General features: G+C 39.2%; 1 protein-coding gene across 14 annotated transcripts in view; it reads left to right on the top strand.

Moving 5' to 3' along the window:
- The window catches only part of MECOM (MDS1 and EVI1 complex locus), a 711,707-nt gene that overhangs the window by 646,119 nt on the left and 49,971 nt on the right, over nucleotides 1-15,617 (top strand). For all 14 annotated transcript variants that reach the window (XM_056808208.1, XM_056808204.1, XM_056808207.1 and 11 more), the window contains 2 exons: nucleotides 7,858-7,960; nucleotides 10,623-10,839. In XM_056808208.1, coding sequence (XP_056664186.1) covers nucleotides 7,858-7,960; nucleotides 10,623-10,839 — 320 coding nt within the window. The remainder of the gene's footprint in view (nucleotides 1-7,857; nucleotides 7,961-10,622; nucleotides 10,840-15,617) is intronic.

The following is a 15,617-nucleotide window of genomic DNA, read 5'->3' as shown; positions in this document are numbered from 1 at the left end:
AGATTGTTCAAACTATCATGCTGCTCCTGTCATTTCATCTTTAGGAATTTAGAAGTTAGCTGATAGGATAGAAATATCTATCTATATTTAAATAAATAAATTTAAATAAATATACATTTATATAAATTTATATGTATGTAGATACATATATTTATATAAGCTTATTTATATATAGGTAGATACATATGTTTATATAAATTTATTTATATACATATATTTATATAAATTTATATACATATATTTATATGTATATATCCTCTAATTAAATCCTCAAAACTAAGCATATATATATTAAGATATGCCACATATATATTTAGTTTTAGAGGATTTAATGTTTTGGGGATAAGATAATCAGAGTTGCAGTTTCATTGGTCCAGGGGATCAAGGGCTGTACAAAAGGTGTCCTGTGTTGCAGATGTCCCTGAGGCACTGGCTATTTGCAGGAGTGACCCACGGTCATCTTGATGTTCTGTGCCAGAGCTAGACTCAAAGACCATCCCTCTCTCCACTCCACTATTCTCTCTCTTGTAATTTAATATTGTTAAATGTGTTTTTTGTATCTATAGAGTATCGTACAGCTCTAGGACAGATAATTAGCACAGCTCATTTGACTCATCATAATTTTCCTATTACGTTTACAATTTGAGCACCGCCTGTCTTCCAGCTGCTTTTATTGCAAGTTTCCTAGAGGACCCAGAATTAGGCAGCCACGCTGACATTGTGCCCCCTTTCCAGGACGTTTACACAGGAAATAAGGATAGTAAAGTTGGGGCATTCCCAGAAAGATGAGCACTGCTGTCTTCAGAACCAGTCATTGTTTTCTTATCACGCCTCTCCTAGACTCACAGAAAATTTGCTCCAGGAAAAGTTAAGTCTTTGTGAAGGTTTAAATGTATTTTGTTTTTGTCTTTGTTGAAACCTGATTCATTTCCATCCATAAGTGAGAGAGAGAGATATTTGCTGAGCCCCAGTTACCAATGGACCTTTGCTTAAGTGACAAAGTGAAGAAAAGAGGGATAGACTGTTCCAACCATCACGCTGCTCCTGCCATTTCATCTTTAGGAATTTAGAAGTTAGCTGATAGGATAGAAAGCCCCATGGAAATCACCAGAATTCCCATTTGGAAAGTTGCAGATGCTTCTGAAAATGATTTGTTCGATAATCTCTTTAGACAACATGAGACCCAGATGGTCTTCTCTTTCTCTGTTTGAGAAATACATTTATTTTCTACAGTCTTACAGAATCATCTATGGAGATATCCAGCCCATTTTTCTGAAAGTAAATAGGTTTTATAGATAGGTAGGGTCTGTCCTTTACTATCTGTGTAATCCCTGGCAATTTGACTTGCATCTCTGGGCCTCAGTTTTATTATCTGTAAAATGGGAATAATAAGAATGTCATTATCAGTATCACAGAGTTGTTTGTCCAGAGGAAATGAAATAATTACCATATATGAAACCACTTTAGAGACTGTGATGTGCTATGTCAATATTAAGACATAAGCTTAAAAAAAAACAAAACTTCAGTAAAGTTTCCAAAGTAGCTTTTCCCCCTAGTATATTTCAATCTATTAAAATAAAGATTATCTTTTCTTTAGGATATTGGATCCCTTTTTTTGTGGGAGAAAAAAGAAGATGCCTGTTATCTTTTCTCATTAAGAGCACTGATAAGAAAGAGTTGCTTTTTTATCTCTCAGGACTGTCTTTGACATCAGTTTTCTTTTTCTCTTACAAAAACAAAGACTAGACAAATGATATAGGTAACATTTCTGTTCTGGTTATGTGGCCTGGTTCACATTGTTTCTTGCCTGCCTGATATACAGCCGGAAAGAACTTTGTGACAAGGGGAAATTTGTGTTTTGGGGTATTTTTTTTTGCATTCCATTTTAAAGGTACAAGTTCCAATTTTCATACGTGGTCTATAGGCTCATAAATACATGTTATATAAATGAGTCTAACAGTGAATTGGCTTTAAGCTAAAATACTTTGTTGATCATATTCTATTCTTTTCTTTTTAAAAAGAAAAAATGAAAAGGTTTATGATATAAACCTAGAAAGAACTATATGTTTTGTATAAGACTTGATTTCTACAAATCCCATATTTGCAATATTCTGTGAGGTTGTTTTGAGGCAAGAGATTATAATCTTGGCTTGATTTAGCCCACCACTTCCCCCAATTCTTGGCCATTCTTCTTTCTAGAAAGCAAAAGAGATTGATATGAAACCCTTCCCAAACTTGTATGTTTAAAGCGTGCCTTGGAGATGTAACTTGGGAAAGAACAAACTAAATTCTTTTGTCCCATTAGCTCTAAGTGGTTATTTAGAGGTTACAGATAACAGTGACTCTCCCCAAAAGGTCTAACCCAGGGGTATCTTGCATGGGCCTTGGAGGTGCTTTCATCTGACTGTGTGGGGAAGACGGCTCTGAACCTGCCCTCAGAATGGCCGGTTCTTGCCAGTTCTTTTCAATCCTCTTTCAGGAGTGCCATAAAAATTCACTTAAAATTGAAAAAAAAAAAAGCACAAAAAACCAACCACCCCAAAGTTAAACCTGCTTGACTTTGGTTTGCTATTCTAGTTCTGGAATGTCACCTTTTACCTCCAGTAAATAATGCCATATCAGTGCCATACCTTCAGTCTTTCTCTCTGTCTCTGTCTCTCTGTCTCTCTCTCTCTCTGTCTCTCTCTCTCTCTCTCTCTCTCTCTCTCTCTCTCTCTCTCTCTCTGTCTCTCTCTCTCTCTGTCTCTCTCTCTCTCCTTCTCTCTCTCTCTCTCTCTTTCTCTCTCTTATTTTCTGTCTCTATTCTCTCCCTCTGTCTGTCTCCTTCCTTCTCTCTCTCCCTGTCTCTCCCTCCTCTCTCTCTCCTTTCTCTTTTTCTCTCTGTATCTCTGTCTGTCTCTCTCCTTTCTTCTCTCTCTCTCTCCTTTCTCTCTTTTATTCTCTCTGTCTATTCTCTATCTCTGTCTCTCCTTCCTTTTCTCCCTGTCTCTCCCTCTTTCTCTCTATCCTTTCTCTTATTCTCTCTGTATCTCTGTCTGTCTCCCCCTCTCCCTCTCCTTTCTCTCATTTATTCTTTCTGTCTCTATTCTCTATCTCTGACTGTCTCTCCCTCCTTCTCTGTCTGTCTGTCTGTCTGTCTCCCTCCTTCTCTCTCTCTCTCCTTTCTCTTATACTCTCTGTATCTCTGTCTCTGTCTGTCTCTCTCCTTCCTTCTCTCTCTCTCTCTCCTTTCTCTCTTTTATTCTCTCTGTTTCTATTCTCTATCTCTGTCTGTCTCTCTTCCTTCTCTGCCTGTCTGTATCTCTCCCTCCTTCTCTCTCTCTCTCCTTTCTCTTATTCTCTCTGTATCTCTGTCTGTCTGTCTCTCTCCTCTTCTCTCTCTTTCTTCTCTCCCTCCTTTTCTCTTTCTTCCATCTGTATTTATGCACATAGTATGCACACAAATACAGGTCCTTGCTGGATCCTTCAAACTCTAACAGTCCTTTGGTAGGAGAGTTCTCTGTATCTCAGTCCGAGTCCTGCCTTCATCTCTCTGGTATCCATCATGATTTTCACACGGGAGTGGACAAAACCAAAGGGAGACGGAAAGACGCTTATTCACATGGCAGCAGAGAGAAGTCATGATATCATCACACTCCTTTAAGACTTTCTGGCAAGCATGTCAAGGCAGCATTCCCCGACAAAGATGATTGCGAGATTTTACTGTCTTGGAGGGTATTGTCTTTTTAACCTCGATGTTTCCGAGAAGCCACTGCAGAGTTCTAATATGTCACAATTCAAATGTCAACATGTTGTTGGAAAGGAAGCTAATAAGTTAAACCTTTGAGAGATGCCAAAAAAGTCGAGGTGATTCAAATTGTTGAGAGAAGTCCATTGTTTTCTAAGGGGAAATAGGATTCCAGAATGAAACATGGTCCTTAGAAGCCTTTAACTGAAAGATAAAGAATACAACAAAAAGTAAACACACACTTGATAAAACGCACACATCCACACCCCAGCATCAACTGTCCCTTCTCTGAGCCTGCCACCCTTCCCCTCAATGGCTGTGTGCTTAGTCTTCTCTGAGGGCAAGCCAGACGAGAAAAAGGGTCTGTCAGGGTCACAGACCCCTATTTTTATAGGGACAGCGCAGAACCCCCAAACAGGAGACTGGTGAACCCATGTGGGGATTTTTGTCCTGGCTGGGTTTTTTAATTTTAGTGGCTTTGTGGGAATTAAATTAGTGTTCAGGGAAGGAACCATAGTTTATTTGAGGATGGGGAGGTGAGAAACTAATCAGAGGAAATATTCTACTTTATAGTATTTTTAGATTTGTAGCCATTTGTGTGTGTGTGTGTGTGTGTGTGTGTGTGTGTGTGTGTAAGAGAGAGAGAGAGAGAGAGAGAGAGAGAGAGAGAGAGAGAGAGACACCATGGTTTTGTAGAAAATAAACAATTGGGTTTTAGGGCCACCTACTGGAAAAACGTGGCATATTCTTATGTTTCATGGTACACTGCTGCTTTTTAGCTTTCAAAATCAGTTGAAGACTCTCCTGGCTGTTAATACTTCTCTTCATCCTCATAGTATCTTGTTTTTACCTCTCTGGGAAATCATCGTCCCTCCTTAGCAGAATATCAGCTCCCGATTTTTGTTGTTCTGGTCCTCGTATTCCTCGGACCCAATACAGTCCCTGACCCATTACAGACACTTAAGAAGTGTTCATTTTGAAGCCTTATTCTTGCGATTAGCAAAGTCAACTCTTTTTCTGATGGGGCTACAAAGTCTTTGCAGAAAGGCAGCAGTAGCGAATGGCCTTGCCATTAAATATAGATTTAAGTAGGATCTAGAATTTGTGGGGTTTTGCTTTTCCTTACTCTGTGTGTGTTTTCGTGTACTAGAGCGATAGCCACAAAGTAGGGTGTTTTAGTTCTTTTGAGTAACCCCAGGGGTTGCCAGGAGATGGGTCACATCCCACCCTCCCCAGAATAAAAAATTCTGAGGCCATCTTGAACACAGCTTTACCATATCCTTCACCCATCACACTTCACCACTTCCTCCCACCAGCTGGTATGGTGACACCTGGGACAATTATAACCCAATATCTATTGAGGCAGCTTTGTAGACCTTCCCCAAGCGCCCCCACATCTTTCCACCAATTCATTCAAGGCTGTTCTAGGGATTCCTGAAAGGTGTGAAGGGTTTGTTCATCCTCATCCTTCCCATCTCCTGGTTTCTCAACCTTTTCTTTATCCTTGATTCCTCACTCAGCTGTTCTCTTTAGAGAGTCGCCAACAATCTCTTAATTGCCATGTCTGATGACCTTCTTACAATCCTCCTTTTTCTTCACCTTTTCATACTGTTGGATAGCCCCCTTCTACTCCTACACATTTACTCTTCCCTCTCTTGGTTGCTGAAATGGATATCAATGGGTCACCTATAAAAAAAATCCCATTCTGTATAATTATCTTATAAACAGAATTTTCTAATCCGTGTAAATTTTTTTTCCAAATAGCGCTTCAGAGGACTTTGAACTCATTTTTAAAATAAAATATGAAAATGCAACAACTTTGTTAGTTGTAAGAGTAACTAATTGACAACAAGGAATTGGGATCATACTAGCTGAATTTCAGCAAAAATCCTTGGCATGCTTGGTGGATAGTATTGAAAAATGAGTCCTGAATTAATAAGAGCCACCAAAGAAACCTTTTCTTCTATATATCTTCTGCCTTTTTGAGATATCCTTTTCAGCTCTGAGAGATGTTAAAACCAGGTATTAGAATGTTTTAGAATAACAATTTTCCAATTGTTGCATTGTTGTATTGAAACAAGATTTTGAAAACTACAAATTCTATTTAATTACATTTCTGCCACTAAAAATATTATTTTATTTTATTTTTTAAGTTTATTTTTAATTTTTGAAAAGATTTTTCCTTGGTTACATGATTCATTTTCTCTCCCTTTCCTCTTCCCTCCCCCCTCCTAGAGCTGACAAGCAGTTCCACTGGATTATACAAATGTTTTCACTTGATATCTATTTCCATATTATTTATAAAAGTACCATTTTTTAAGAAAAGTAATAAATTAAAAATAAATAAAAAATACTGGGGGGTTTTATACCCTTGTCTTCTGTCTTAGAATCAAAACTGTATGTGGATTCTAAGGCAGAAAAGCATTAAGGGCAGATAATGGTGGTTAAGTGACTTGCCTAGGATCACACAGCTAGGAAGTATCTAAGACCAAGTCTGAATGAAAGACTTCTCCTCTGGCTCTCCCTCCACTGAGCTGCCCCCCTAAAATACCACTATTAATTATAATGTTTTCTAGAGAACCAAAAGATTTTTGTTCTGTTAATAAAATTTTTTTCCAAACCTTTTCTTCATTTAAAATTCATTATTTTTAGTCCATCTCTTGCTTTAATAATGTACAAAATCTTTTGCATCATAGTACAGGTATGTAGTCTATAAAGGAGTCGATATGATTATATTAGGGGAGACATTCGCAACTCATTTATTTACCTCTTTTTACTGCTAGGTTTGAACAATCAGTAAAATATTTAGGGGTTCCCTCCTCCAAACCTTCCATGTCAACTGGATTGTCAGCCCCCAAACTGCTCAACATTGGGGTACAATTAAAAAAGAGGGACAGCCCCCCACTTCTCAAAACCTCCTCCCTGAGAGGGTTTCCGGAGAACAGGAGAATGCTAGCATGGCTTTTTCCAAAGCTCCCTGGAGTTGTTAAAGTCATGGCGGCATCAAGGAGGTGGTCTTATTCGCATCAGCAAGTTAAACTTTTTTCTTCCAGTAACTACCATGAAGTATAGATTGGAGAGTGAAGTAAACACCACAATTCATGGTCATTGGAAAGAATGTTCCCGTGTTTCTGCATTGTGTTCTTGATGCCAGGTCCCACTGGGAGGTAGCTGCCACGGGACCCAAGACCAGACTCTACAGGCTTCCATCCCATTGTTCTTCTCCTTCCATCTCACTGCCTTTGGCCAGGCACACAGCAGCCCACATTTATCAAGCACCTCTTGCGTATTCAGTCTCTCCAGGAATCTGAGGAAAAGTAGAAGGCAGGGCTACTTGCCTTTGAGAGCTTACACTTTAGCCAAGTATCTACATACCTAAAACAGTCGTAACAATACCAGGCATTGCACAGCCAGATCCTATTGTGTAAGGTTGACCAAGAGGTGTGGTGTTTCAGGCAGAGAAGGAAAAGATCCTAGAGGTAAGGGAAAGGTGCCTATAAAAAGTCTGCTCTAGAGTTGGCTTTTCATAGCTTTTGCATTAGAAAGTGCATCTCTCCCATTTGTAAGTCAGTAGGGAATTTGGTTTATGACATGAAATCAAGGAACCAACAAAGGTTTGTTAAATGCCTACCATATACCAGGTATCAGGCTATGCTTTTGAAAGATTTGTGAGTTGGCATCTGGAATCCAAATTTCTGTCCGCCATATTGCTTTTTTCTCAGTAGACCTGTTTGGAGATGATACTCCAAGAGGCAGTGTAATGGAGTGATGGACTTGGTGTCAAAAGACTGCCAGTCATTTCATCTGTCTAGGATATAGGCTAGGATATGTTGGTAAAATAAGAGGGCTGGCTTTGATTGATTCTACCATCCCTAGGAATTTAATTCTATAATCTTTATACTAATGAGATCCAATTTAAATTGATCGTACACTAAAAGAAGGGAATGCCTATAGATGTTGCCATGTATGGGAATGTATTGTGTGTTTGGGTGGCAAATGAGATAGTATAGGAAAAATATTTTGCCATTTGCCACATATCATATAAGTGTGAAGTTATTATTACTAGTGTCCTGGATTCTTTTGATCCAGACTGTTCTCATTTTGTGTGTGTGTGTGTTTTTTTTTTTTAGATATTTTATAGAGTAGTCACAGACATTGAACCTGGAGAAGAGCTCTTACTGTACATGAAGAGTGAAGACTACTCCCATGAAACAATGGCGCCCGATATTCATGGTTAGTAACCTCAGGATAGACAATATGTGCTCTGCCTACTTAGAGCAGCAGTTGTCAAAGGGTGGTCTGCAAATCACCTGGAGGTCTCCTTGATGCTCTTCCCAGGGGGATCGAGAGGTCAAAATCATTTTCATCATAATACTAAGATGTTTTCATTTCCAATGTTAATTTTCCATGGATATCATCCACATAAACAAAAGCTCTTTGGGAGAGTCCTCAGTCATTTTTAAGAGTGTAAAAGATTCCTGAGACCACCAAGTTTGAGAACCTTTGATGGAGAGGATGGGGACATAAAAGCAAAATGTACAAATAGAATCTTTGTGGAAATGCCAAAGGATTTGGTAAATTAGAAGGATCATGGACTTGGAACTGAAAGTTTTCCCAGGATTAAATGGCCACCGTGTGTCTGAGTCAGAATTAAAATCCAGGTCTTCTTGACTCCAAATCCAGCAGTCCATCTATTATACCATCCTGAAAAAGTTGGACTTCTGGCCATTGGTTGGAATACTTTGTCAGAGTCTTTGCCAATATAAGAATCCTTAGGCCAGTGATATTTAATAGCAATAAGACTGTCTTAAGAGCTCTGGACAGATGCCATCAATATCCCTTACCAACTTTATGGGGAGGAAAAAGAATGTTTCTCTTATTTAACACCTGTGAGGTGATATTACAGCCAATCCTAATTCTATGGTATAGAAAGATCTTGAAAGAGAACCTCTCTGAAATACAGTTGGAGCATTTCAGAACTCCAGAGGACTTCTTTGCCCTAAACTTGGATGCAAATCTCATCAGCTATAAATGTGTCGGGTGGAATAGAGAATTTAACTTATCTTTTTCTTCCCACCTAAAATAAGAGCCCTTCTTTAAGGACAGACGCAAGTTTGGTGGAAGGGAAAGATGACTGTCCTTAGAGTCTGTACACTTGAGTCCATAGTGCAGCTCTGCCCTTGACTGCCTGTGTGATTTTGGACAAGATACTTGACTTTTTTTTAAAACTCTTTTTCCTAATCTATAAATTAACGATAACGACATGCAACAAAGCTGTTTGTGGCAAGGAAGATGAAGTGATTACTATAATCTAGAGATGCTCTAGATTCAGGGAGGTTCTTCCCTTATTAACAAATCATAGATTAATAGAATTTGAGACTTGGGAGCCATAGCTGGTCCTATCTCCCATTCAGGGAGGAATTCCATCTACTACCTTCAGATAGATTTCTGTGAAACCTCAGCCTAATACTTGCATGGAAGAGAACCACCACCTGTCAAGAGAGCCCATTCTCCTGCCACACAGCCTCATTTATTAGAAAAATGTTCTTGACGGAGAAGTGAAGCCTGGGGGTTTTCGTTAACTTCTTTCTATTGGTTCTAACCTGGCTTTTTGAGCATACAGACTTTAAACAAGTAGCTTTTGCCCCAGCAAGGCTACTGGACTGGGATACACGGACACCCCCCTCCCCTAAAGAAAAGCTGTGTTGCTTTCCAAAATTCTCTCTCACCCAGCAGGGGAGAAGACTTAGCCAAATGAAAAACAGAATCTGACGTCCCTCTGATGTTCTGCTTCCTTAAACAATTGTATTTTTAACTTTAAAAGTTTTCCCAACAGTCATTCTTCCCTCCCCTGCCCACCCCTCCACCCCTTCAAAAAGCAAATTATTAGTCCAGAAGACAATAAAAGGTTATCTCGGATTGAGTGGATGGTTGAATTCCCTTTGGGCCTTTGACTGCTTTTCATAAATTATGGGCATTCGTGATGCCCTTGATTAAACCGCAGTGTTTTTCACTCTGCTCCCATGTGATAGCATGAGCCCAAATGCGTCGATGGCCTTTGGTTATTACTTTCCATTTACAATAAGTAGCCGTAGCCTCCTGAGACGGTGACCCATCCCTTTTAAACAGGCCAAAAGCCATGCTATGGGCAGTTTTTTTCTTCTCTGACTTGCTTTGGGACTCTGCACGTGGGAGTGGGTTAATATCAGTTGTGTTCCATGAAGAGAAGCCTCATTTCTAAGAAGAAGGGGATGGTAGGTCCCCTGGTCAAGCCATTCTGGGTCGTTTCCTTCCTGGGAGTTCTTTATACTAATAAAATCCCAGGTAGAGTAAAAACAAAACTAAACAAAACCCCCCAAATTCTGCAGGTCCAGGTATGAAACCAAACCAAGATGGCCCTGAAAGGGACCATTAGGAAAATATGAATTAGAATGGAAATTAAAGAGTGATTCATATGAAAACATGACTCTGGACTCAGAGAACCCAAGTTCAAATCCCAAATCTGCTCACTAACTTTGGGTGTAATCTTGGGTAACTTAACCAACCTTTAACTTCTCTGGACCTCAGTTGCCTCATTTACAAAATGGTAGACTAGATGCTTCCTGAAACTTGTGATCTTATGATTTCTGGACTATATATCCTTATCAGACCCAAGTGGGATTGCAGGAGAGAGGCTGGAAACAGGTATGGAGAGGAGGGTTCTTTGGCCTCTTGGGACCAGAACCAGGCAGCTCATTTCTTCTGAGCTGGCCAGGATGACCACCACCAACGCCAATGTCTTACATAAGTTGGTGAGGTCTTGGGCTGGTAGCTGAGCAAAGACTGGACTCCCCAGGTTGGGAAAATGGGCCCCATCTACTTATCTGTTGTCTTAGCACCTGCCTTCATCTTACAGAAGAGCGTCAGTACCGCTGTGAGGACTGTGACCAGCTCTTTGAATCCAAAGCTGAATTAGTGGACCACCAGAAATTCCCCTGCAGCACCCCTCACTCGGCGTTCTCCATGGTGGAAGAAGACTTTCAGCAAAAGCTGGACAGTGAGAGTGACCTCCGGGAGATGCAGGAGATTCAAGAATGTAAAGAGTGTGACCAAGTCTTCCCAGATTTGCAAAGGTTAGAAATGGCACCCCAAGGGATGAGAAATTCAGGGTAACTTTGCAGTCACAGTTCATTCTGACTGATAGGAGCTTGCTGGGTGGGACATTTGGAAATGACCCATTTACAAGCTGGTGTGCCAGGGAATTTTTAAAAGATTGTATTGTTACCTGAAAACACAATGCAGAATATTCTGTGTGGGATCGGGAGATATTTTTGGATATGAGGCATTTTGTACTGTTTTTGATAAAGGTTGATTAGAAGCTGGCCACCTTCTATTACTGAACTAATTTAGCCTCCACTGAAGACAGATTTGTGGGAAATTGTGGGAAATAGAAAATACAGGGTACAGTGGCCTCCTTCCCTTCCTCCCTTCCTCCCTTCCTTCCTTCCCCTCTTTCTTTCTCCCTCTTCCCCCTCTCTCCCTCTCCCTCTCCCTCCCCCCTCTCTCTGAATCTTTCTTTCTTTTTTCCTCTTTACTTCTCTTCCTCTTCCTTTCTCATCTTTCCTTTTCTTCTCCCTCTTCTTTTCCTTACTGAATTATGCATTTCAGCTGCCAGGTTTTACTGTTGAATTCTATCAAGTTTACAATCCATTAAAATCCTGTTTGTTTCTACACACAAGTTGTTACTTAGCCATGTAGCCTTCATCTTGTACCTCTCAGGTTATTTTTAACCCAATTGTATGATTTTGATTTTATCCTTGCTATCAAGTTTGATTTTATTAGATTTGGGCCATCGTTAAGTCTGTTGAGATTTTTTTAAACCATAATTCTTTATTTCATATGTAAGTCATCCATTTTGGTTTTATGTTTTCATATTTGATAAAACACCATTTATTCCATCATGTAATCCCTCAACAGAACATGGAACAGAAGAGATGCAATATAGACTTGAATTCAGAGCAGAGATTATTTTGTTCTGTCTTTTTGTGGAGGCAGCTAGTTTCTGCAGTGGTTAGAACACTGGGCTTGGAATCTGGAAGACCAGAATCAGATCTAGCCTTTGGCACTTACTGGCTGTGTGTCCTTGGGCAAATCATTTAACTTCTGGCAGTCTATCTCACGTTCTTCAATATGAAATGGAAATATTAATAGCACATGCTTCCCTGGATTGTTGTAAGTCTCAAATGAGATACTATAGGTATATGTAAAGTACTCAGCACAATGCCTGGCACATAGTAGGTTTTATATAAATGTTATCTATATCTTTTCCTCTCCCCACTTTCTCTAAAGTACTTTGGAACTTTGTAAACACTAAATAAACTTTTGTTGATTGATGCAGAATAAAGCATAGCCTTTCAGCATTAATCTAGTAGAAAATTCTCTCCAGTTTGCTATTGATTCATTAATCATTGGTTCTGGTTTTTCAGCCAGCTCCACCTAAGGATACTATCACCCTCCCTATTTCTCTCCAACTAGTTTACAAGGTTGTCATGAAGGAGTTTGCCAAGTGTCTTGCCAAAATCCTGGTTATACTGTGTTTACAGTATTTTCCAAATCTTCTATACTTGTTGACTCTTAAAAAGTAAAGAATAAATGAGTACAACATGATATTTTTCTTTCTGTATCTATACTGGCTCTTGACAAATCATAGCTTCTGTTTCTAAATGCCTTTAAATAATTAAATAAACCATATGTCTAAAATTTTATTTTTGCTAATTAAGGTCAAGCTCACCAGATAGTAGTTTGAAAAATTCACCTTTTGTGAGAGTTTGAAAATAAGGACATTTGCCTGTCTTTAGTCAGTCAAGCCCCTCTCCCATTCTTCCCAATTTTTCAAAGATCATTGATGGCAGACCTACAGTTAGGTCCATAATTTCTTTCAGTACCTTGGAATGTACTTTGTCCAGGTGTAGTGAATTGAACTTACTCATTGGCAGTGCCTAGCTTCCTTCTTACCATCTCTACTTATCTCCAGCTTCAATTCTCTGTTAACTGTTCTCATTCCAGCCTTCCTTTATCTTGAAACTCTGATTTCCTTTCTCCCACAATCTAGTCTGGGTCAGACCTTGTCAGCCTTTCCCTTCCTTATCTGTCACAGACTCCACAAAGATATGCTCACTTCCTCCTAAGGTTTCACATCATTTCTACTTTGTCAATTAGTTCCTCCTAAATATCAGTCTTTTATTGGCTTACCCTCCCTTTGGAAGAATGTATTAGTTGATAATAAAAGCACATTAAGATTGGTTCAGCTGTTCTGATTTTAGAAGAGAGAAAACTCCGCAGATTTCTGGATAACTCAGGTTTGCCATGACTCCTATATCGTGAATGCCAGTTTTGTGGTCAATTTCCTAAACTCGTAGTTTGTTTTCATAATCAGCTGGATGAGAGGTAGTTTGTTGCCACCACCCTATGGTTTCTTTTTCTTCCTCCATTGCTTTTTTAACCCAAATGTTCTCCACTTGATTTCCCCCTCTGCTTTGTGGATGACTTCACAGCAATGTGTCTTCTCATATATAATGCCATTCCACCACCCCACTTATCTAAACTCTTCATTTTGAATCAGGTATGTATGTCCTTTCATTGGGGGTAGCCTGGTCATGAGTCACATCCCACTGAGTCTTGATCCCAGTGAGGTCAAATTTACCCCCTTTCAATAAGAAAATTGATAGGGGAAAGGAAGAGAGCATGAAATACCAATACCATTTTGGTATTAGTATTATTTTCAAGATCCAACAAGTATTTATTATCTCACTGGTCAATTTTAATTCCTAGATTTCTATCGGAAATGGACATTCATTATATTCCCTTGAAATGGGAAGAGTAAGCCTAATATTCTAGAATTTGAACCTATTTTTTTTCAGAAACAGATAATCCAAGACAGATGAACAGGCATCAGGGCTACCAGAATTTGTATGTCACATAATCCTAGTAGGATACACACATACATACACCTCATGTAACCTCAATCCCTTCAGGGAGGGACTCTTTCATTTTTGTATTTGTATCCTCTTCTATTAGATCAGATCTCAGCACTTTGTAGGCACTTACTAAATGATGGTTGATGGATCACAAGGTGTCCAGAGGCTACCTCAAGAGTCCACTTAAATTATTTAGTTCCAGAAATGCTTTTTTCTTTTTTTTTCCTTTTGGTCATAAATTTTCCATTTTGGCTGCCTGGACAGTGCCAAACCCTTGGATAAGCATCGAACACCAATTTCACTGTGTTAAGCCAAGACTAGTATGTTTGCCTGTTTGTCAGGGGAAGAAAACAAAAACATTTCTGGGTTCTTAGTTAAGTGGGAGAAAGGGGAAGTACAGGAGAGCAAGAGGAAGCTAAAAGATCAGAGAAGAAAAGAACTAGGAATAAAACAGGGGTTTTGGTGGGGAACAGAGGAATGGTTAAGGGTGTAGAGAAATATGGAGAAGATAGTTCTAGGGAATGGAGAGCAAAAAAAGAAGGAACTAGATCAGGGATGGGGGTGGAAAAGTCCAGGAATTCACTTGATTCCTCACTGGATATTCACAGAAATGCTTATTTATATAATAAATAGCATATTTTTTAATTTCACAAACCAGTTCATCAGACATTTTGTAAGGGTCAGAAGTGCCTGGCCCTAAACTGAACTTGAGGGATATGGAGATAAAAATGAAACAGCCCCTCAAGAAGTGAATGGTTAACAAGTCTAGGGGCTTACATTCTCTAGGGCTGAAAAAAAGGTCTATAACTAGAATAAAGTCAATATAGTGCAATTCAGTATATCAATATTTCAATTCCATGGAGTCAATTTCCGTTTTCCATTTTTTAAGTGTTCTCATAGGTCATGGAACAACCAAGAGAAACAGTGAGTAGAATGCTAGTTCTGGAGTCAGGAAGACTCATCTTCCTGAGTTCAAATCTGACCTTTGATAATTACTAGGTATGAGACCTTGGGGAAGTCACTAAACCTTGTCTACCTCAGTTTCCTTATCTACACAATAAACTAGAGAAGGAAATGGGAAACCACTCCAGTATTTTAGCTGTGTGACCCTAGGCAAGTCACTTCACCCTGCCTACCTCATTTTCCTCATCTGTAAAATGAGCTGGAGAAGGAAATAGCACATTATTCCAATATTTTTGCCAAGAAAACGCCAAATGGAATCACAGAAAGTTAAACATGACTGAAAAGAAATAAATAATACAACAGCATGTCATGGAGACAGAGATTGTGAAGGGAATTGATCTGTCCTCCTGGGATACAATGGAAGCTCTTTATAAAATTGATGAAAGATAAGACCAAGACCCACCTGATAGCCTGAACATCCTGCTTTACCATGTATAAGAATTGATTATTTCACCTGCAGACCATCAGAATTGTAAGGAACCTTTGAATGGGTTTCTGAGCAAAATTCCTCTTATAACACTGTCAAGAAGTAGTCACCCGACCTGTTCTTGAAGATGTCCTGGAAGGGGATGGCTATGATTGAAAGAGTCAATCTGTCCCATTTTTGGAAAGGTTTATTATGGGGACATTTTTCTTTAGGTGTTTCTGAAACCTCCCTCTCATCAGCTTTTCCCCACTGCATCTCATTCTGCTCACTGGAATCAAACTAAGGCATCTAATCTATCTTCCCTAGAGCAGTCCTCTAAATACTTGAAGACAAATAGTGTTTCTTCCCTGTCATATGATAAAGATGTGCAAATGACAATACTACTACTACTAATGACATAATTATAAAATGTTAGAGAGGGAGATAGCCTTGGTAGAACTAACTCTCTCTCTCTCTCTCTCTCTCTCTCTCTCTCTCTCTCTCTTTCCTTCTCTTTCTCTCTCTTTTTAATTTTTTTAATTAATAACCCTTACCTTCCGTCTTG

The sequence above is a fragment of the Monodelphis domestica genome, chromosome 8, assembly GCF_027887165.1.
Source record: "Monodelphis domestica isolate mMonDom1 chromosome 8, mMonDom1.pri, whole genome shotgun sequence".
In the NCBI taxonomy this organism is placed as follows: Eukaryota; Metazoa; Chordata; class Mammalia; order Didelphimorphia; family Didelphidae; genus Monodelphis; species Monodelphis domestica.
The sequence above is the reverse complement of the archived record's forward strand: the minus strand, read 5'-3'. Positions and strand labels throughout refer to the sequence as shown.